Source organism: Artibeus jamaicensis, unplaced genomic scaffold, assembly GCF_021234435.1.
Source record: "Artibeus jamaicensis isolate MK-2021 breed Jamaican fruit bat unplaced genomic scaffold, CSHL_Jam_final contig_233, whole genome shotgun sequence".
NCBI lineage: Eukaryota > Metazoa > Chordata > Mammalia > Chiroptera > Phyllostomidae > Artibeus > Artibeus jamaicensis.
This window is the reverse complement of record NW_026521486.1, coordinates 4,677,820-4,698,830: the sequence shown is the minus strand read 5'-3', so window position 1 is coordinate 4,698,830 and position 21,011 is coordinate 4,677,820. Positions and strand designations below refer to the sequence as shown.

The 21,011-nt window shown below is 48.0% G+C and overlaps 1 protein-coding gene across 3 annotated transcripts; it reads right to left on the bottom strand.

Moving 5' to 3' along the window:
* Positions 1-43: 43 nt before the first annotated feature.
* DESI1 (desumoylating isopeptidase 1) lies at positions 44-20,962 on the bottom strand. Of its 3 annotated transcripts, none has more exons than XM_037160275.2 (6): positions 20,614-20,961; positions 8,754-8,775; positions 7,584-7,653; positions 5,076-5,185; positions 4,077-4,199; positions 44-2,461 (listed from the first exon to the last, which is right to left on the bottom strand). In XM_037160275.2, exons 1-6 carry the CDS (start codon positions 20,699-20,701, stop codon positions 2,368-2,370), a joined length of 507 nt encoding a protein of 168 aa, XP_037016170.1. In that variant the 5' UTR covers positions 20,702-20,961; the 3' UTR covers positions 44-2,367. The 3 variants fall into 3 exon arrangements, with proteins under 3 accessions (XP_037016170.1, XP_037016168.2, XP_037016169.2); XM_037160273.2 differs by lacking the exon at positions 44-2,461 and adding an exon at positions 2,773-3,111 and having other exon boundaries at positions 20,614-20,962; XM_037160274.2 differs by lacking the exon at positions 44-2,461 and adding an exon at positions 2,773-3,084 and having other exon boundaries at positions 20,614-20,962.
* Positions 20,963-21,011: the final 49 nt, after the last annotated feature.

Below are 21,011 nucleotides of genomic sequence, written 5' to 3'. Positions count from 1 at the left end.
TCATGTTGGGCGCACACCCAGAACTTCAAACATGACACAAAAGCAGCAGGCAAAAGTGTTTATTGCATTAGAAAAAACATCGAAGAAAACCAGCAAACACCTCCATACTAAACAGTTATTAGTTTGACTTCAAGGGCAAAAAAGACTCTCACAGGTACAGGCTTTATTTCTGGGAGGGGTGCTGGTCTTATCCCGCTTCCCCCCCGTTCCTTTAAACCAGTGGACCTCTACGGAGTGTCCGCTGTGCGCTACAGCGAAACACATGGCTCGCTCTGCTCCCCACGCCCATGTGAGGCTAGCTGGGCACAGTGGATGCACTCCTGAGGTGCTGGGAGATAGAGAAATACAAAGATGGGTTGGGGGGGGGGGCGCTGAGCCCGTCTGGGCTTCCAGTCAGTGCTGCTGGGACTTGGGTGGCGCGGTGGGGCAGAGCTCGCTTTCCTGCAGGGCTCTTAGAAGCCAGTTTACTCACCCGTTTCCCCCTGGAGCACAGGCGTTGGCACAATGGATGTTGGACATGAGAGGGACCGTCGATGAACCAAGTGACTCAAAGTCTCTTAGTGAAGCCATTTCTCAGTACTGCCCTGGGTCCGGGGGTGACCGTTGGGAGGGGCGCACCCCACCCTCTGGCTAGAGCTCTGTGCAGAGAGGTTTGGAGCAAGAGCCTGCAGAGAGGGAGACCTGGGCAAGGCAAGCTGGAAAAGGCAGGGACCAATGTACTGCCTTCCTGGGACACACCCAGCCTGAAACCCATTCTCCATAGTCCATTCTGCCAGTTGGTCAACATTAAATAGGGTTCCCTGCCAGTTTCTGCTCTAATGTAGCAAGCCAGCAAATCAGTGGGTCCTGATTAGAATTAAACTGCTCATTGGTTTGGCCTCCAATCTGAAAAGTGCCAAAATGTTACATCACAGCTGGTCATCACACACGTGCCCCTGGTCAGGTCACAGGCAAGCACTAAGGCAGAGGCACATGTCCTCCTCTGGCTGAGACCCTGGCGACGCAAACTGTTGCAGCTGACAGTGCAGATGGGAGGGGAGGCGGCCGGGGTGAGCAGCAGCTTTTTGGAGAGAAAAGGCACCTGCTGCAGGCCAAACTCCAGGAAAGACAATGTAATTCAAGTCTGAGAAGTGGCAGGAGGGGCCCAAGAATGTCAGAGTGGGGACGCAGGTACCTGGCAGCTCTGAGTCCTCTCCCCACCTCACTTCCCCAAAAGCTAACTTAAGGGGAGACTCAAGTGAAGAAAAGGAATCTGAAAGCCACTCCAGATAAGAAACTTCCAGATTGTTCCCTGCCTGTAAGCTCTTAACAGCAGCTTGAAAGGAAAATGCCCACGCACACCATGCATCCTTCGAGTCAGAATGACAACGGAAATAGCACGTGTCTTCACAGCACATTTAGGATAATGTAAAAATTCCTACCAACAGCAACTGAGTTTTCTTGCCACCTTGATTGCTCATTATTGTTCTTTCTACATCAGGAATCTCCTCCTGGAGCAGGGAGTCATTTCCCCTCGGCCCCCAGCCGCAGGCTGCATGCTGGTCTGAGGGGTGGGTCCAGTGACCGCACAAGACCTGCGTTCCTACTTGCAGACAAAGTGCCGGCTCTCTGCTGCTCCAGCCCAGACCTTCAGTAATTACGACAGGTCAGCTCTGCTGAGGAAGAGGAGGAGCCTGTGGGCAGCAAGGCAGGTTCTCCAGGATTGAGGTCAGAGGGTTGGTAATCAGTCTAGGAGGGAGGAGGAGTGGCTTTGTCCTGTGTTCTCCACCTGACACTGGCTGTCACTCTTCCTCAATTTGTGGTTCTGGCTGTTCCAGCTCTGGCCCCGTGGCCTTCCCGGGGTACAGGAGGGAAGATGATATACGTTGCGGCTAACAAGTTCACTTAGGTCGGGTGAGTCATCCTCAGACGGGTTCCATGTGCACCAGCTCCTTTGGTTCGTTTAGCACTAGAGAACAACTGCTTCCGGGTCATGGCTGTTGTAACACTCACCTGGGTAGAGCACGGGCGTTCCCTGGAAAGAGGTTCTAGGTTGGAGCTCCCCCAAACTGTGATTCCACTTTCTGCATTAACAAACCCACTCCCTTTCTCGAGCGTGGAGGACGCTTAGGAAGCAGGGTCACAAGTGAACTCACAGACAAGGCAGCCTTAATAAATTAGTATAATACTATTAGAAGGGATGGCGTTTTGTTGTTTCTTAGCAGCATTGTCCTACGCGCGGCCTGATGATCTCCTTCCCTGGGAAGTTTAAAAAGCTGTCCCCTGGTTGTTAGCTCTGATGTAAAATTATAAAATAGAAATCTGGTAGGGTTTGTTTTGTTTAAAAAGAAAAAGCCCTGTCGAGACAGGGCGGTCCATGCGGTCCTGTTAGCTCTGGCCATTGGGTCGGCCCACGGTGCTCCCCCCGGGAGGCTGGATCTGGATGGAGTCCAGGAGGGGCCGCAGGGCCTGTCCGAAGGGGCTGCGGGGAAAACAGACACAGGAGCTGCGGCGGGCCCCGGGGCACAGGCTGCCGCAGCCGGCACCACCACACCGGGACAGGCTCAGCTGCCCATTCCATTTTCTCACCTACTGCCACGTGGTTTTTCACGGTTGGGGGATCTCTAAATAGCCTGCTCCGCATTTTGACTCCTGGAGTCCCCTCCTCAGAGATGCTACTACTCACTCCCTTTGCTTCTAGATCCCTGTTAGCTGTGGCTTGCACAGGCTGACTACACACAGGAATTAGAGGTTCCTGTACTTTCTGTACTTGCATCTCGAATTCTCATGGTACAAGAAGATAAAAATAAAGTTTAATGAGGAAGCTGAGTTTAACAAAATGAAAAGGACACGAAAAAGGTAAAGTCAGGACTGAAATTCCTCCAGGAACTGCGGTCTGCTAGGGAAACAGGGGAGAGGTGGGAAAAGCGACAGACGCAGGCCGTCGGGAGGACGCGCTTTGCCAAGGGCTCCCTGCGCGTTCAGAGGCGCTCAGCTGGAAGCAACGCCGTCCTGCGTCTCAGAGACGCTCCGAGATTGCTTCGGCCTTGAAACAGGCTGTCCACACACATCCTGGTCACTGGGGTTTGTTTCCGTTGGTGGGTACTGCCATTTTTGAAAATTGTCCCCAAGCTCGAGGGAATGAAATATTCACGAAAACATAAACAGATGAAACTGAGAAATAGTAACCTTAATTCAGACAAGCTCAGGGACTCCACCCATCAAATAATAACAGCAAGAACATTCCAGCTACTAAAGTTTGCTCTGGCCCCATAACCTAGATCCTTTAGCTAGGTGGTGGGGTTTAACACACCCACTAAGGCAGGCAGGGCCAGGGCTGGGAGGCGGGGCTCTCCTCACCAACTTGACACCAGAGCCTCCTTTCCTGTGTGAGTTTTTCCTGGGGGCTCCTACTCAGGGTGGAAACAGCTCACCTGGCTGGGCTTGCTGAACCTGCCGGCACCCCTGTTGGACAGGGCCACAGCTCAGGAGAAACTGAGTCAGAGCCGGCAAGCGGACACGGTCCTGGAGTGGGCAGAGGCTGCCCGAACACGGTCAACAGCCAAGGCTGGGAGGGGTGTGATGGCTTTGGGTGGGTGTGTCCTTTTATTTTTTTTTTTATTTGTTGATTTTAGAGAGAGGTGTGTTGGGTTGGGGAGGGAAAGAGACAGAGGGAGAGAACACGGATTTGTTGTTCCACTTGCTTATGCACTCATGGGTTGTGTGTGCCCTGACCTCAAATCAAACCCTCACCCCTGGCATCTTAGGATGACACTCTAACCGAATGAGCCGCCTGGCCAGGGCTAAAAACCCTGCGTTTTAAGCAGGCACTTCTGGGGAGTGGCATGCTTCATGTGCAATGGGAAAGACCGCACTCAGGCCCGGGGGAGGGGTCAGCTCTGAGGAGGGTGAAGTAACACAGGTGAGCATCGCCGAGGAAAGAGTGGCCTTCCACGTTGGAAGCTGCCTTCATGACAGGGCCCACCCTGCTTAGGGCGAGCCTGCTGACACCAGGGGAGGGCGGATGTGGGCAGAGGGGTGGCACTGGCTGGGGGGGGGGGGACTTCAAACGCAGGGGAGAGACAGGAGCTACTTACGTGGAGAGAACTTCAGAGGGAAGGTCAGTGATATAAGAAGGGATCTTCCGCCCAGTCAGGAACTGGGCCACTTCGTTGCTGAAGGTGTTACAGTTGTGTTCAAAGAGGTTGTAGGCTTCGCCTCTGTGCATTGTGAGAAAGGTTTGGAGAACAGACATGAGACAGCCAGCCAGCGAGAGTATGAAATAAGTCACACCAGGTGATGGAAGGGTGAGCCTGAGGGCTGTGATTTCCCTTCTCTCCAAAGGACTGCTCGACTTGCCTCCCTGGACCATTGAAAACAGACTTCAAAGGGAAGGATAAAATATAAATGAGGCTCCTCCACAATTTCAGGAGAATCGTTACATTCATAAAAGCAGAGCCCTAGGGTCGAGTTTAGCACTTATAGAGCAAAGCTCCTTTAAGAGAAAAATCTGCTCGGTTTGGATTTTACCCTCTACAAACACTGTTTTGTTTTTTAAAGATTTTATTTATTTAGTTTAGAGAGAGGGCAAAGGAGGGAGAAAGAGAGGGAGAGAAACATCAGTGTATGGTTGCCTCTCATGTGTCCTCTGCTGGGAACTGGCCTGCAACCCAGGCATGTGCCCTGACTGGGAATCGAACTGCGATCCTTTGGTTCGCAGCTCATGCTCAATCCACTGAGCTACACCAGCCAGGGCCAAACCCTGTTTTTGATATTCAGGACAAAATACTTGGCAAGTGTAGGTGGAGAGCAGTGTTTGCTAAAATAGCAGCATCTGATTTTAATCAGAAAGAATTGATAGTCCATCCTTCCCTCAAAGTTTCAGCAGAAGGTTTGCTGGGACGGAACGTCGGCCTCCGAGCAATGCCGAGCTCTTCTGCGGGACAACAATGCCTTCTCTTCATATTTATGCAGCAAATGCTGGCCCAGAGCTTGTGCCGAGTGCCCTGGGGGCTATGACCGGGTGGCCGCCCTCTGGGGGCTGATTACCTAGTAGGGGAGACGGACACGACTCACCGCCGCCAGTGCCCACTCACCGGAACTGGGACTCCCCCAGGGAGGACAGGTACTCCAGAAAGATTTCTTCTGTGACTTCTGTGTTCCCCACATCAACCACAGAGTCTGGGGGCCCAAGCAACGTCCCTCCCTAAAAGAGCCAACGGAAAGAAAGTCATTAAATTACCATTCCATGGACGTTCTTAGAGTGGCTTTCCATGGAAGACCACGAATGCTCTGTTCCAACAACTTTACCTTTCAGAGCACCCAGGGTGGATGAAGAGTGTTACTTCCTATTTGCTTCAGGGCTACAATGGTTCGCAGGCACCTCTGCTCCACATTGGAAGAGTTGTCTCAGGCCACACAATTAAATACATTGTGACATATAATCACAAAAAAATCCCACAACGTCTTAAGTAAATTTACGATTTTGTGCTGGGTCATTCGCAGCCATCCCGGGCCGCCTGTGGCCCACAGGCTGGATACCCCTGGTTAGACTTCCCATTGCCAGTGCTAGAAGTTGGGCTTGTTTTCTGGTGGGCTCTGGGAAGCTGAGTCTCGTGCAGGTCGGGCTCCCGATGCTGTCCACTCATTCAGTTGACAGAAAGACAGGCATCTAAAACCTGAAGTCTCCCTTTGTCCCCAGCACGCCTGATCATGAGGGTGGAACGGCGCTGTCTGGAAACGCTCCGACTTGACAGGCAACCTTTCTGTGCCTGTATTCATAGGGGAGGCAGCCAGGGTTCCTAATGACACACTCGACATCCTTTGAACACGGGGAAAATGTGAAGGACAGAAATCTCGCAGGCTGGCCAGTATTTCCACAATTCAGTTCTCCTGTGGTCTGTGAGGATAATCTAATCATGCTAAGAGGGCTCCCCGGGCAAAGGGTTAATGGCCCCTGGAAGGCCTACAGAAAGCCCTTGGCCGTGGGGTAACAGACTGCCCCAGCAGACCAAGGGAGAGACGGAGGCCCAGTGGTGACACCAGCCAAGGGGGCAGCAACAGGGTTGCTGGGGAAGACAGAGCTGGGGATGAGCTGGGAAAAAGGGAGAGCGCTCCGGAGCAGGGCTCCCTTCAGAGACCATGAATCTATGCGACAGCTAAGGAGCGCAGACCATGTGTCTGACATTGTCCTAGGCACTGGGGAAGGCATGGTGGGCAGGACAGCCATGGTACCAGAGAAAAATGATCTGAGTTACAGGAGACTAAAAGGTCACTACTTGACCCCTCCATTATTCACTTATACAACATATATTTGTTGAGAACTTACTGTGCGCCAGGCCTTATGCTAGGCACTGGGGGTATGAGGTGGACAAGACGAGATTCTTGCCCTTGGGGAAGGCAGACAAAAATAATCCCATAAACCAATGTATGATTATGAGTTGCAGTAAGGGTCTTGTTGGAAAACATAGGATGCTGTCAGAACACACGATCGGGGACTGTCCCAGGCAGAAGGGTCAGGGAAGGCTTGGCTGAGAAAGTAACAGTGAGTTCAAGTCCGAAGGACAAGGTGAAGGATGAGGCAGGTGGAGTGGAGTCAGAGGACAGGTTTAAATGTCTACGTGTGTTCAAGGAGTGAGAAGAGAAACGGGCAGGCGAGGGCGGGACTTGAGAACAGGCCGTCCAGAGACAGGGACGGGCCAGGGCCTCGGAGGCCATGCTGAGCTTTCTGGTTTTCCTTTGGAGAACAACCGGGGCAGTTCTGACTCAGGCAGGGGAATGCCACGGGCAGGTTTGCATTTCGAAACGGTCACTTTGCCTCCCGTGGGAGAACCGACTGACAAAGAGCAGATGCTTTGCTTTGGCCCAGGCTGGGCGCAAGCGTGGCCTGGATTAAGGGGAAAGCTCCGGAGAAATGGGGAAAGGTGAGGAGAGAGAGACTGATTTAAGACACACCGACGAGGCGGCACCGACTGGGCTTAGTGAAGGGTTCCTCATAGAAGGTGCGGGACCGGTGGGTGAGAAGAAGCCAAGAATGACTTCCCCTTGGTGAATATCGAGATGAGTGGCTGTGTGTCCTTTGTCTGAGCGCCTCTGGTGACAACCCTTGGATAGCTCAGATGGAAACACTGGAAAATGGCACGGGCTTCAGTCAAAGACCTGTCAGTCCTGGTGCCACTGACCTGGCCGTGCGCCTTTGCAACTCGCCTTACCGCTCAGAGCCCTCATATCCAGCTTCGCACTGGCTGACTTCATACTGTGAGCCAGGCACTGAGTTGGTCATGCAGACAGAAAAGTGAGACGGCCTTGGCTTACAAGGAGCTTACACACAGCTCCTTGTGGAGACTCAGGAACAGCCCATTTCACCATAACATGTTCGGTGTGACACAGAGGGACCCAAAGTGCCATGGGAATACAGTTGAGTGACTGGCTGGAGGGTCTAGGAAGGATTTTCTTGAGCTGAGACTTAAGGTAGTTATGAGAACTATGTCACAGGCCCACATACACTGGGCTAGAAACTGGAACGTGTACAGTGGACAAGTCCCTGGTCTCTGGGGACCTCCAGGAACCTGAGACTGCAGGACAGGGTGTGGGGCAGGACTCACCGGGGGACAGCTGGAGATACCACCACTGCCGAAGAAAAACTCGTCCTTGTGAACAACTATGGAGGTGTGCCTGCAATGCAGAGGAGAGGCAGCGTAAGCCAGAAAATGTCAAACTGCCTTGAGAAAGAGCAATCACCACCCTGCAATGAGAATCATTTCTGCCTGAGGATATGACTGTGGCCAACAGCCTTATAAAACAAACGGAGCAAAGGCAAGATAAAGAACGTGGATTATGGGCTTTGGCGCTACTGACATCGGGGGCTGTCCTGTGTGGTACAGTATGTTTAGCAGCATCTTGGTGTCCACCTGCCAGATGCCAGGAGCACCCATACTCCCTTCAGTCATGATGACCAAACGTGTCTCCAGACCTTGTCAAATGTTTCAGAACTGTCCCTTGCTGAGAACCACTGCTGTAGATCATGTGAGCAGATGGGAGTCCCTAGAGATTCACCCTGATTTTGACAAATCAATTACCAAACAGCAAGGTCAGTCCCCAGGCTTTTTAAACTAACAGGAGCAGTGCACCTGGAGCGTGCTGATGCAAGAGCAAACGATGTAAAAAGTGTGGACCTGTTTCAGGCGAAGGTGCTCATAGTATTTGGTTCAAGTTAAAGCACAAGGTTATTCCGGTCAATCCAATGTCAGCATGGGAGTCAAGACCAGATGTGACCTATGGTTTCCTTATCAATGGAACGGAGAGCTCAGGTACCATCCTGTCTGACAGGGATGAGTCCATAGTGAGAGACCAAAGTCCAAGTGTTTTCACACAGACACGTGTGGCCCTGGGCCTTCTGTGGTCAGAAACCTCGGCCGGGGTGGGCAGCACATCCCTCCGCCTTTCCCAAGGACAGGGTTTCTCAGCCCCAGCACCGCCGCCACCGAGGCCTGAAGAAGTGTTTGTCACGGACGGAGGGCTGCCTGGGCGTTGCAGGATGTTTACAACAGCATCCCGGCCTCCACCCACCAGAAGCGTCTCTGGACATTGCCAAATGTCCCAGGATGGCGGGGGCCGACAAAACAATCCCTGGTTGAGAATCCTGCATTACAACCTGAAGATTTGTGGTACAGAGAGCCAGGTTTCAAGCTGGGAGCCACAGAATGGAACCCGAAATGCCTGGGTACAGCTCTGTTTCATAAACCAGCCACTGTGAGGCACCCCGCCCAACTTACCAGATGCCTTCCAGTTGTTTCCCTGCGGAGAAAAGAAGAGATTTAGCCACTGGGACCAGACTGAAGGCCTCCCAGCCTGAGTAAATTCAGAACACCACTTAAACCCAGAGGAACCCGCTATAAACCTCTTGAAGGACTTTTTAGGAATGCATTTCTCCTCCAATAAGGTCCTGAGGTCGAGACACAGGTATATCATGTTCAGTAAGTTGAAAAGTGATCAGAATCCATCAGGATGCAAGATAAAAACACTGTCAGATGTACTCCAATTTTGTCTGCTTTTCCTTCCCTTACGGGGTCAGTTCGACTTCACTTTTTAAATTCGTCTCATCTATGCAGACTATAATAAAATAATAGTACAGAAAAGCTATTATCCACTTCTTCACTGAGCATATGTGGGATAAAATCCTTTAGAAATGGGAGTAAAACTTTGCAAATGCCATCCACTTAAATAGTCAATGCAGTTGTATTCTGTAACTCTCTCTGCCAGAAAGGATGTCAGGGGTGAAAATGCAAACATGAAGAGATTACTGTCCCTGCCTTTGAGGAGCCCAAAGTTAAAGGGAAAGAGAGACACACAGAACTCACTAAAGCATGCTGCTGGCTTTATAATGTGGTAAAAATAAGGTACTACCATAATGAAGACAAAGAACTACCTTCATAAGCTGCAATTCAACCTGTAAACAAAGAGGATGGATGGATGTTTCTGCCATGGGGAGCAGCACGTGCCAATGCACGGTTGTGAAAAAGACCATCTTGCAGGTTAGAGCAAAGGGTGCAGTGAAGGTGATAACAGGACAAGTGGGCAGCGAGGGTGCCAGCAAAGTAGGGTGAGCCTGCACGGAAGGCCGTCCCACACAATGGGGGTGCTGAAGGTTGTTGGGCAGCAGGGTGCCTTCATCAGATCCATGCTTTTACAAGATAACTACAGCCATGACCAGTGTGGCTCAGGTGGCCAGGTATAGTCCCGGAAAGCAAAAGGCCACTAGTTCCATTCCCTCTGGGCACGTGCCTGGGTTGTGGGTTTGGTTCTGATTGGGGCACGTACGAGAGACAAGTGATGAATGTTTTCCACATCAGTGTTGCTCTCCCACTCCTTCTCTCTCCCTTCCACACTTTCTAAAAATCACTGAACGTTAAAGAAAGATAACTCAAGTACAGAAGATAAATTGCAGAGGAGAGTGAAGACAGCAGCCTGGGGCGAGGCCTGTGCAGTAGCCCCTGGGAGCAGCACTACACCAGTGCTGAGGATGAGGAGGGGCAGAGAGACGGGAGAACCTGATCAACACACGTACTTGCCTTTGGTTACAATTTCACGTTAATTGTTTACTGACTGCTAAATGCTACTTTCAGTACTCGCCCTGTGACTTTCTCAGGGACGCAACTCCAAGCACTGTGTGAAAGGAGTGGTGACATGCTGTGCTTCTCCTCCCTCTGCGTTACACAACTATGGAATTTACCTAGGAAATAAATGGAATATGTGTATGGTCCCTTTAAGAAAACTTTTTAAATGGAATAGAAAACATGGCTCCTCAGGAGAACCTACTGATGGCTCAGTGGAGTATCATCAGCAGCAGTTAAGAGAACAATAGGCTCATCCCTGGCTGGTGTGGCTCAGTGGATTGAGTGCTGGCCTGCAAGCCAAGGGGTCACTGGTTCGATTCCCAGTCAGGGCATGTGCCTGGGCTGCAGGCAAGGTCCCTGGTGGGGGTGCGCAGGAGGCAACCGCACACTGATGATTCTGGTGCTAGTGGTGGGTCTTGGGCAAGTTTACTCAGTCACTCTGAGTCTCAGTTTCTTCAATATGGAGTTGTTGTGGCCAGTAATGGTAATGCATGAAAGCATCACAGTTGTGGTACACCGAAGTCTGGTTACCCTAGACTACTATGGGGTGTAACGTCCTCTTTGGGGAAAGGGGTTAAAACCTCCAAAAGAGAAATGAAATCTGACATCAGGATTGGTGGGTGAGATCTAACAACAGATTCATCAATGAATTAGTATGAAATGCTGTATCTATGTTACACATAAACATTTCACTCTTTGCTGTCAGTGTTGTAGGGCTAAATGAAATAACAAAGGAAATTAGATGTAGCAGAATTCTGCCTCTCTTCCAGCTCCAGACCTGCTGCTCTGGCCCACAAGATCACAGATGGAAAAAGGGGTTCTGGCCTGGGGTTTCGGGGGTAGCCCCCTGAGACTGTGGGGCAGACTCTGCCCTTATCCAAGTTGAGCTAAAATTCCACAGAGGTGGATCAGAAACAGACTGGATGCCAAAGGGGAGAGGCAAGCCATTTAGGACAAGCATCTTCAAATACTGGCTTACTGGGCTGTAAGATAAATTGGTTTAGATTCTCATCTTTTCTGGCTGACTCTAGAAGATCAGTAAGTCTCTTCCTTCCTATTTACTATGTGTAAAATGGGGAGATTAACAGTGTGTTTTATTTTATTTTAAATATTTTGTTTATTTATTTTTAGAGAGCGGGGAAAGGAGAGAAACATCAATGTGTGGTTGCCTGTCACATGCCCCCAACTGGGGACCTGGCCTGCAACCCAGGCATGTGCCCTGACTGGGAGTGGAACTTTCGACCCTTTGGTTCCCAGGCTGGCACTCAATCCCCTGAACCATACCAGCCAGGGCTAACGTCGTGTCTTAAATAGAGCTGATGGCCCTGGCCGGCGTGATTCAGTTGGTTGGAGCGTAGTCCTGTAACCGAAAGGCTGTGGCTTTGATTCTCAATCAAGGCATGTGCCTAGGCTACAGGTTCTATCCCCAGTCCGGGCATAAATCATCCCTGGTTCTAGTGCACAAGGGAGGCAACCAATCAGTGCTTCTCTCTTATCCTCTCTCTCTAAAAGCAATGAAAAGATGTCCTTGGGTAAAAATTAAAAAATTAAATAGAGCTGATGTGCTCTTCCAGACTGCCATTTATAAAATAGCTTGTCTAAATGGCAGCTTTTTATTTTCTTGAGACTTAATAATGCAGTGAACTGGCATCAGGTATGCTTTTTGCCCATTCTTCCCCACTCACTTTGGGAGGAACACTCTCTAGAGAAATGAATGGTTACACAGGCTTCAGTGTGGACAGGCCGGGTCTGAATCCTACCAGTCCTATCAGTGAACTAACGTTTACTGAGTGACTACTGTATTTCAGGCACTACTCTTGGCACTAGAGATATATCAATAAACAAAGGAGACAAAAATCTTCATGGCACCTATAAGGTTGGGGGAGGAGACAATTAATAAATAATAATAAACATACTATCATAATAATGTTAGCAATAATGAGTGATACAGAGAAATTAAGAGCAGGGTAAGGGAGATTGGGAGTTTCCGGGATGGCCACGATGGGACTCTCTGAGAAGGTGACATCTGAGCAAAGATCCAAAGGAGAGAAGGGGAGGAGCTACGCAGATGTGGCACAGGCCGGGTGCTTCTGAGGGACCCTAAGGAGGCCAGGGTGGCTGGAGTGGGTGGGTGAGGAGGAGAAAAGTAGGACGTGAGCGGAGGTAATGGAGGACCAGACCACACAGAACCTTGTAGAGGTTGAGGACTTTTCTCAGCCTGACTGTCCAATACGGGAGCCACTAACCACTATTAAAATGAAAACTAAAAGAATAAGTTCCGTTCCTCAGCTGCACTACCATTATTTCCAGTTCACAACAGCCCCATGTGGCTAGCGGGTACTGACAGGGCAGTACAGATGCAGAACATTTGCATTACTGTGGAAAGTTCTACTGTACAATGTTGTTAAACCTCAGCTTCCTGTTCTGTTGAAAAAAGCCCATAATAATAGTGTCCACTTCATAACATTTCCAACATTAAGAGATAACACATGAAATATGCTCAGCACAGCACCTGGCATATAACACATGTCTAAGAAAGGCTAGCTCATTTCTTTCAGGTTTTATTTATTTAAAGATTTTATTTATTCAGAGAGGGGAAGGGAGGGAGAAAGAGAGGCAGAGAAACATCAATGTGTGGTTGCCTCTCATGAGTCCCTTGTTGGGGACCTGGCCTGCAACCCCCCCATGTGCCCTGACTGGGAATTGAACCACCAACCCTTTGGTTCACAGGCCAGAGCTCAATCCACTGAGCTACACCAACCAGGGCTCTTTCCGGCTTTAGAATTTGGAAGTTTTATGGCTGTTCTCATAGTACCTTGGTATGGGACTACCTATTTTTGTGTCTTTCTCCCCAATTTGACAAGTGGCTCAAAGACAAGGGCAATTTCTTATGCATTTTTGTAATTCCAGGACCAAGCAAGGTACCTGGAACACAGATGCTGCACGCCCATCTGCTGAGATGAAGTATTGTTTCATTAGCTCTGTTGGTTGACATACAGTGGTATTGAGGCCAAAGTTCTTAACCTCAATCTTAGTTGCCCTGGCCTGTTATTCATATGACTTTGCACCCTTGGCATACTGCACTGAGTCTGCTATTGTCCTCTTAGATGCCCATGCTCAGGGGCCTAGGAAGAGAGCTGGAGATGTGTCACTTCTAACCCAGCCCTACTAAATGAATGGAGTTTTGGAAAGGGGTCTCAGACCATCCTGTCAGTGATTTTACACCTGAAAAACAATTCAAAAGTTGCAAGACACAAACTCTGCTTTATTCTCTTGACAGTTTCTGTATTGCTCACTAAATGTGTCTAGAAGCTGAACATGATGCTTCTTTCTTATTCAACTACATCAAGGGACACTGAAGGTCTCATCCACTCACAGAATGGTGATAGGGACTACAGAAAATAGATCCAAACCTTTGGACTGAGCAGATTCACACGTTAATTTCAAGTGCGTCAACCCTGTCTGGTGTGGCTCAGTGGATTAAAGCACCGGCCTGCAAACTGAAAGGTTACTGGTTCGATTCAAGGTCAGGGTACATGTCTGGGTTGTGGGCCAGGTCCCCGGATGGGTGCATGCGAGAGGCAACTGATCAGTGTTTTTCTTGCACATTGATGTTTCTCTCCTTTTTCTCCTTCCCTTCTCCCCTCTCTAAAAATAAAATCTTTTAAAAAAGTGCTTCAGTTACCCTTATTCTCACATATCTGTACATGGTAGAGTAGGGCAAATATTTATTAACATCATTTTATAAGTAAAGACACATGGTTTGTCCAGCATAAAACCAAGAAAAAGCAAGCTATGATGATGTACTTGTTGGAGCAGCTCAGACAGAAACGTAAGGGTAGCTGCTTGACAGCCTAATCTCAGGAGAACAGTGAGGGCCGCCCTGTCTGGTGTGGCTCAGTGGATTAAGTGCTGGTCTGTGAACGGAAAGTTGTCAGTTCGATTCCCAGTTAGGGCACGTGCTTGGGTTGTGGGCCAGGTCCCAGTTTGGGGTGTGTGAGAGATAACTGAACGACGTTTCTCTCCCTCTCCCTCCCTTCTACTTTCTAGGTTAAAAAAAAAAAAAAAGAGTGAGGGCCACGGTTTCCTGCACGGGGTGATGGGCCATGGAGAGCTGGACATGATCCTTAAATGTTTCTGGCTAGACTGGGGTGGGAGTAGGTGAGAAGGAGGTGGCAGTTTGAGACTAAATTAGGGCACAAGGCCATTGTGAGATAATGAATTAGGCTCCGTGGGTATTAGCACATTACAGAAACAGATTATTTTCCCACTGGGATTTCCTCAGCTAGCTGGAGAGCAGGTGGGTCAGATGGCTGCCTGCCTCTAAGTTTGAGCTTGTTAGCATATCCAGTGCACTGATTGTGAGGTCTATGAAATATGCACATGAAAACAAACGGAAGACATGGATGTCAGCCTTTTTTTCCATCATGAATAATAAAAAAGTGAGGTCCGCATTAGTCAGCCTTCCACTGGCTGTAAGAGTAAAATGAGTATATAAAAGCCAAGGAGAAAATACTCCATCTACTTCCTCATCCATTAAGATAGATGGAGCTCGTGCAGATAGACATATAGGCTGGTGCTAAATAAATGTCTATGAATGAGCATGAAGTGGATGATGTGATGGAGCTCCAGGGGCGGGGCCTCTGTGCAGGCAGCCTTAGCTCATCGGTGCAAATCAAATGTAGCCCCAGCTCGCCTCACAGATTCTTCCCCCAGTAACCAAGTGTTTTTAACTAAAAATGTTTTAATCTGATAGTTGGCTCAGTTATTTGCCAGATTACCAGCAATGTGAAAGGGTTAATGTTAACCTAAAAAAAAAATCAGCTTCTTCTCTGGGACTGCTGGATAAATATTGAATTTAGGGGAAAAGTAAAAGGATTCATGTATCACATAAGCAGGTCACTGTGCCAATATTGTAAAAAAATCCTATTGGCAGGGGTCTTGCCCTTCAGGCAGAGAAAGGTTATCACAAAATCAAAATGCATTACACTGTTGAACACTGAGAGGGTACTCCAATCCTCAAAAAAAAAAAAAATGCAGATTTTAAACTGTTGTGCCTAATACTCTAATTCGCTAAGATTTCTTGGAGTCAGTACAGGATTCTTTCCCAGCTTAATAACTGATGTGTGAGTTCTTTCCCTCCATACAGAGAGGGCCCTCCTCCACTGCTGCCTGTCCTGGTTAGTCAGGCCCTCTAGCAATGCTCTAAGGCAGGTGTGTAACATCCCACCGTCCACTCAGCTTGTATTTACTGAATGCAAAGCCCTGCTAGACTCTGGGGATGCCATCGAAAGTTCATCCCCCAGTGAAGCTCCCAGTTCAGTTGGGGCAGGTGTGGACAGAGACAAGAAAACAAGAAATTATGAAATAGAATGATGAATGCTATTGAAGGAGAGTAGTAGATGTTATCAGCACATAACAGGAATGCATGACCAAGATTGGGGGAGGGAAGATTTCCTGGAGGAAGTGACTTTAGTTTAGACCTGAGCAGAAGTTAGTCAGGCCCAGATGAGGAGACAAAGTATCCTTGGCAGGAGGCAAAGCCTCTAAAAAGCCTGGAGGTAAAGAAATAACTGGTCAGGTTCAGTCTAGCAGGGTGCACAGCAGCCCTTCTCCACTGGGGCTGTGCAAGAGGATCAAGCCACGTCCCTTCCCCTTCGTCCCTTCGTCTCTTCATAGCTACTGGGAGAATGAGAAAAGTCACTCAGGTCATTTTCCCTGGGGCATAATTTTCTTGAGAAAGGATCATGTCAGGACATGGAGACAGGTGAGGGTAGAAAGAAAAGCAGGAGCTGGATCACAAAGGGCCTTGTAAGCCACATCAGTTTTCGTTTTGCCAGAAAGAAATTGCACGATCACTAAATTAATTCATTAGCTGGATCTAGAACAACTCACACAATGAACAATAAAAATCTAAAACAAAGCACAATAGATGGCATTAAAACATTTAAAAAAACCCTCAGCTACAAATAAATTCTACTTAATTGTCAAGTCTCAATCATTTCTATATTTATTGAGCACTATCTGTGACTGGCTGTTGGGGACACACAGGAACAAGACAGAATCTCTGTCCTCCAGAAGGTCAAGGTTTTTGCCAAAGTCCTTCTGATACACCCAGCTCACCATTTCTCCCTTCTTCTCCTTTTTAATCCTAACTCGAGGATATATTTATTAATTTGAAAGAGAGAGAGGGGAAGAGATTGAGAAACAATAATTGGTTGCAGGCCCTGACTGAGGATCAAACTCACAACCTAGGTATGTGCCCTGATTGGGAATCAAACCTGCAACCTGTTAGTGTATGGGATGATGCACCAACCAACTAGGCCACCCACCCAGGGATCTCCCTTCCTTCAAGGCTTAAAATAAATGCTTCACCACTTATTCATTTTGGCACCTAATCATAATCTCTTTTATGCTGTTATATGCATATGTACATTATTTTTAGTGAAATTAACTCCTGGAGAACAGAGTTCATACCTTTCATTTCATTATTAGTTGCACTATAGAATTAAGTGAGGAACTGAGCATAGAGTAAAATCTCAAATATTTATTAGATTTTGTTCAGCCATATTTATATATGATCTCAGGATATGTGCATGTACAAAAAAACAATCAACAAATATAAAGGTAGCTCTTACTTACTACAACTTAAAGAAAATTCAAACCCTCTACATTTATCTCTATGTACTTTGGCATAGAAAGAGGTCAAGAAATTTAAAGAGCAGCCAAAAGTATTAAGAGGAGGAATCAAATGATAATTATAATAGCTAATTATCTTACGTGAATGGTGACTATGAAAAAAATGGTACAATCAGGCTGTCTGGTAGATTAGAACAATAAGGACAGTTTGGGGATCATTTTCCTGGTGATGGAGGGACTGCCCAACAGGAATACCTTCATGGGAGGTACTAGCACACACAGGGTGGAACAGTGGAGTCTACACTGTTTTGGAGGAGAAGAGAACTGGGCTTTATTTAGCCCAGTCATGACTGCAGTAGAGATAGGTGGGGTTTTATCATGAGGAACTGCCATAGTAAGAATAAGAGGCTACTGCCAATGAGGTCACACTAATTTAGTTTGGGAAAATTAAGGCTAAGAGGGGTGATCATAAACCTATGATTAAATAGCACATACACACTGAGCCCAGATTTTTATCTCATCCAAACTTGAAACACTTGGCCAAAGATGCTTTTATAAGCATTGAACAAGGTACCTGCTTTGCATCAATTGTAAGGGAACACCTTACACAGCAGAGGCAGTACAGCAAAATGACTGAGAACATGAGCTCTGGAAGTCAGACTGCCTTTGTTCATAACCCAGCTCTGCCTCAACTGAAAATCAGAGGTAATAACAGGACTCACCTCACAAAATTGTGGTGAGGATTATGACACATGTAAAGTTCTCAGAAAGAAAAGGTCTGGCACATGGTAAGCTCTCAAGAGATGCTAACTACTAATACGCTCATAGGAGTCATTGAAAAATCAGGAAACAAACTGCTTTTTAAAGGATCAAATAGATTTAGGAATGGGAATGGCTATTAATAGACTTGGGTTAGGGGAGGTCTGGATGGGATGGACCAGTAAGGCAATGCCCATTTTTGTAAGTTTTCAACTCTAGGAAGTAATGGCTATTAACTTTGATAATGCTGTCTTTATTGCTTTGGCAAAGGGCATAAAAGCAATATGGAAAAAAGGTGGAGAGCAGGGAGAATTAGATTTGGCTACTTCTTCATCTTTAAATTCTCAACTTAAAAGTCACTACTCCTGGTAACCCTTATTTAAAGCAGGTCTTGTTATTTTCTTTCTCGCACCCAGGTTGCTTCCTGTTAAGTCCAGTACTTACCATAATCTACCATTACTTTATTTGTTTATTTATTTATTTAAAATATTTTATTTATTTATCTTTAGAGGGGAAGGGAAGGAGAGAGGGAGAGAAACATTAATGTATGGTTGCCTTTCGTGTGTCCCCTGCTGGGAACTGACCTGCAGGGAACTGGTTTGCAACCCAGGCATGTGCCCTGACTGGGAATCGAACCGCGACTGTCTGGTTCGAAGGCCCGCGCTCAATCCACTGAGCTACACCAGCCAGGGCCTGTTTATTTATTTTTTTAAAATATTTTATTCGTTTACGATTGGAGAGGGGAAGGAAGGGAAACATCAATGTGTGGTTGCCTCTCATGCACTGGGGACCTGAACCAGCAACCCAGGCATGTGCCCTGACTGGGAATTAAACCAGCGACCCTTTGATTTGCAAGTGGGCGCTCAATCCACTGAGCCACACCAGCCAGGGCTGCTGTTTTATTTTTAAAGATTTACTTATGTTTAGAGAGAGGGGAAGGGAGAGAGAGAAACATCGTATGAGAGAGAAAGAAACATTGATTGTTTGCTTCCTGTAAGTTCCTGGAAAGGGCTGAGCCCTCGACCTAAGCCAGCCCTGACCAGGATGGAATTGGCAACCTTTCACTTTGTGGGACGATGCCCAACCAACAGCCACACAGGTCAGGGCTGCTTATTTATTTTTAATGTCTTGCACACTAAGTAGCTTCATGATGGCACAGAGTATCTTTGTTCATTACATCATCTTTAGTTAAGCTCAACACATGGTCAGCACATAGTAGGCACTCGATAAACAGCTGCTGAACAAATCATGAAATAACGATTTGTACGACTTCTTTCAGCTAAAATCAATGTATTAGGTAATAGACCAACAACAGCGAAAAACACCCTTTGTATAAAGGGGGAAGCTTTTAGTTTTGGATCTAGGAAACATTTAATGCTTCACTGTGATAAAACTAACCAAATGGCTCCATTCCAAGAAGTCTGGTTAGAACATGACTGATGTAATCTCAGTAACCAGCACCTTCCCCAAACAGTGACTTTGTAAGTTTTGCTCTTAGATTTGCCTTACGAATTTTAACAGTCTAGGCCCAACTTCTGTCCAATAATGGACCAGCTACACAGAATTTTCTGAGGAGTTTTTTAAAACTACAGATTTTTGGACCACAATTCCAGAAGAGTCTTATTTAGTACTTATATAATGAGGCTGTAGAATCCATATATTTAAAACTTTGCTTATTTTGAATAGATAATACATGTATGTACTATACAATTCTGTCTTTCAGCTTCAAGTTCCCTTAAAAAACATATTTTATTTATTTATTTTTAGAGAGAGGAGAAGAGAGGGAGGAAGAGGGAAAAACATCCATGTGTGAGAGAAACATCTCACATGCCCCCAACTGGGGGCCTGGCCTGCAACCCAGGCATATGCCCTGACCTTTGGATATGGGGGATGATGCCCAACCCACTGAACCACACCAGTCAAGGGCAAGTTCAATTTTTGATAAGCTATCATTGTAACCATTTTTCTTGTATTCTTCCAGGCAACTATTTGTCTAAGCAAGTATGTACATAGCCTTTGCTTTAAAGACACACTTGCATACTTAAAGAACTGTTTTAATTTTGTTTTTTCTATACCAGTTTAACAATATAGGTTGAAGATGAAGGTGTCTTTGTATTTTTCACAAGCACCCTAGGTAGTTCTAAGGTGAAGTTGAATATAGAAACCACCCACTGGCCCAGGGTTAAGAGGTTAAATTCAACCTAATGTGCTCACTACAGAACATTAGAAACTCAAGGATATTGAAGAGATGCCCTCAAAAGTAGCCTTGCTTACTTAACCTCTGCCCTCTTCTCTTATGCACATGAACCAAAATATTCTCTAATGTCTCCATAGGCCAGGAAACACCAGTCACTCAAATGGATGTTGCCAAAGCTGTTCGATTTTCAGTTCCTGGAATCCTTTCCTGCCCAATAATATCACCTGAAATCACAAACCTGACAATCACTATGTTACACAAGGCATTTATTTGGTATCTGGATTATAATGATGTTTGATCCTGGCGGGTAAGTAGTTTAATGGAGCACAATTTACTAATCCTTACTGACACAACAGTGTCCCATCCTCCCCGAGAACTGCAAAAGCAGTACCATGCTGTCAGGCCGAACTTGGTGAATTCTCGAGAGTTCGGGCTCCAGCACACCTGACTTCAACTCTATATAGGGACTAGGGCCGAGTGCCTGTGCAGCTCTAGCTTCCTCCTCCCACCTACCCTAGCGACTGCAGAAACAGCTTCCTTTTGGCATGGAGGGTAGGCTCTCCGAGGGCCACCCGAGAATCTCCTTGCAGTGTCCCTTTTACCACGCGGCAGGCATCCTCACCTCCGCGCGGTGGAAGGAGCTAGAAGGGCTCGCCAAGCAAGGAAGAGAACCTCGGACCCAGCGCCGGCTTACCCCGCCTCCCTGATGAAGGGATAAGGGAGGGCGCAATTCCTCTCTATCCCTTCCCCCAGTATTCAAATGGCAAAGTGGGGCATAAGGGCCCAAATCTCAGACCCCTCCCTTCTTCACCCGGGCTTTTCTCCATCCTCTGGGCCCCACGTCTCCTCCGAGCCTCGGCCCAGGCCTCCCCACCTCCTCCGGCCGGCCTGGCCCTCCTTCCTGCCCGCCCCCAGCCCCCTCACCCAGCATGATGGGGCTGAGCCGCCGGGCCAGGCCCTTGGACAGGTCGTACACGTAGAGCTTCACCGGATAGAGATTTGGCGGCTCCATCGGGACCCGTGGCGGCGGCCACAAAGTCCCTCTGGCACCGGGCAGCGGCTTGGACCTTCCCGTACCCGACCTGGGTGGGGAACGAAAGGAGCTTGGGAGAACCGAGCCTAGGCCCGGCCTGAGGGGCGGGGGAAGAGGCCGCCCTTCGCTGCTCGTGCCCCTTCGCTGCTCGTGCTCCTTCGCTGCTCGCGCCCCGACGCCCGCCTCGGGCAACGACTACTGTGAGGTGACAGAGCCGGAGCCAGCAGGGTCGGAGCGGAAGAGAGGCGGGGGCGGGACGCACTTTAGCGCATGTGCACACCATCCCGAC

Coding starts and splice junctions, on each gene's coding strand:
- DESI1 (XM_037160273.2), bottom strand. CDS start 20,701: ATGGAGCCGCCAAATCTCTATCCGGTGAAGCTCTACGTGTACGACCTG. Junction 7,654..8,753: donor AAACAACTGGAAGGCATCTG/GTAAGTTGGGCG, acceptor TCTGCATTGCAG/GCACACCTCCATAGTTGTTC. Junction 4,200..5,075: donor CTGGGGGAGTCCCAGTTCCG/GTGAGTGGGCAC, acceptor CACAATGCACAG/AGGCGAAGCCTACAACCTCT.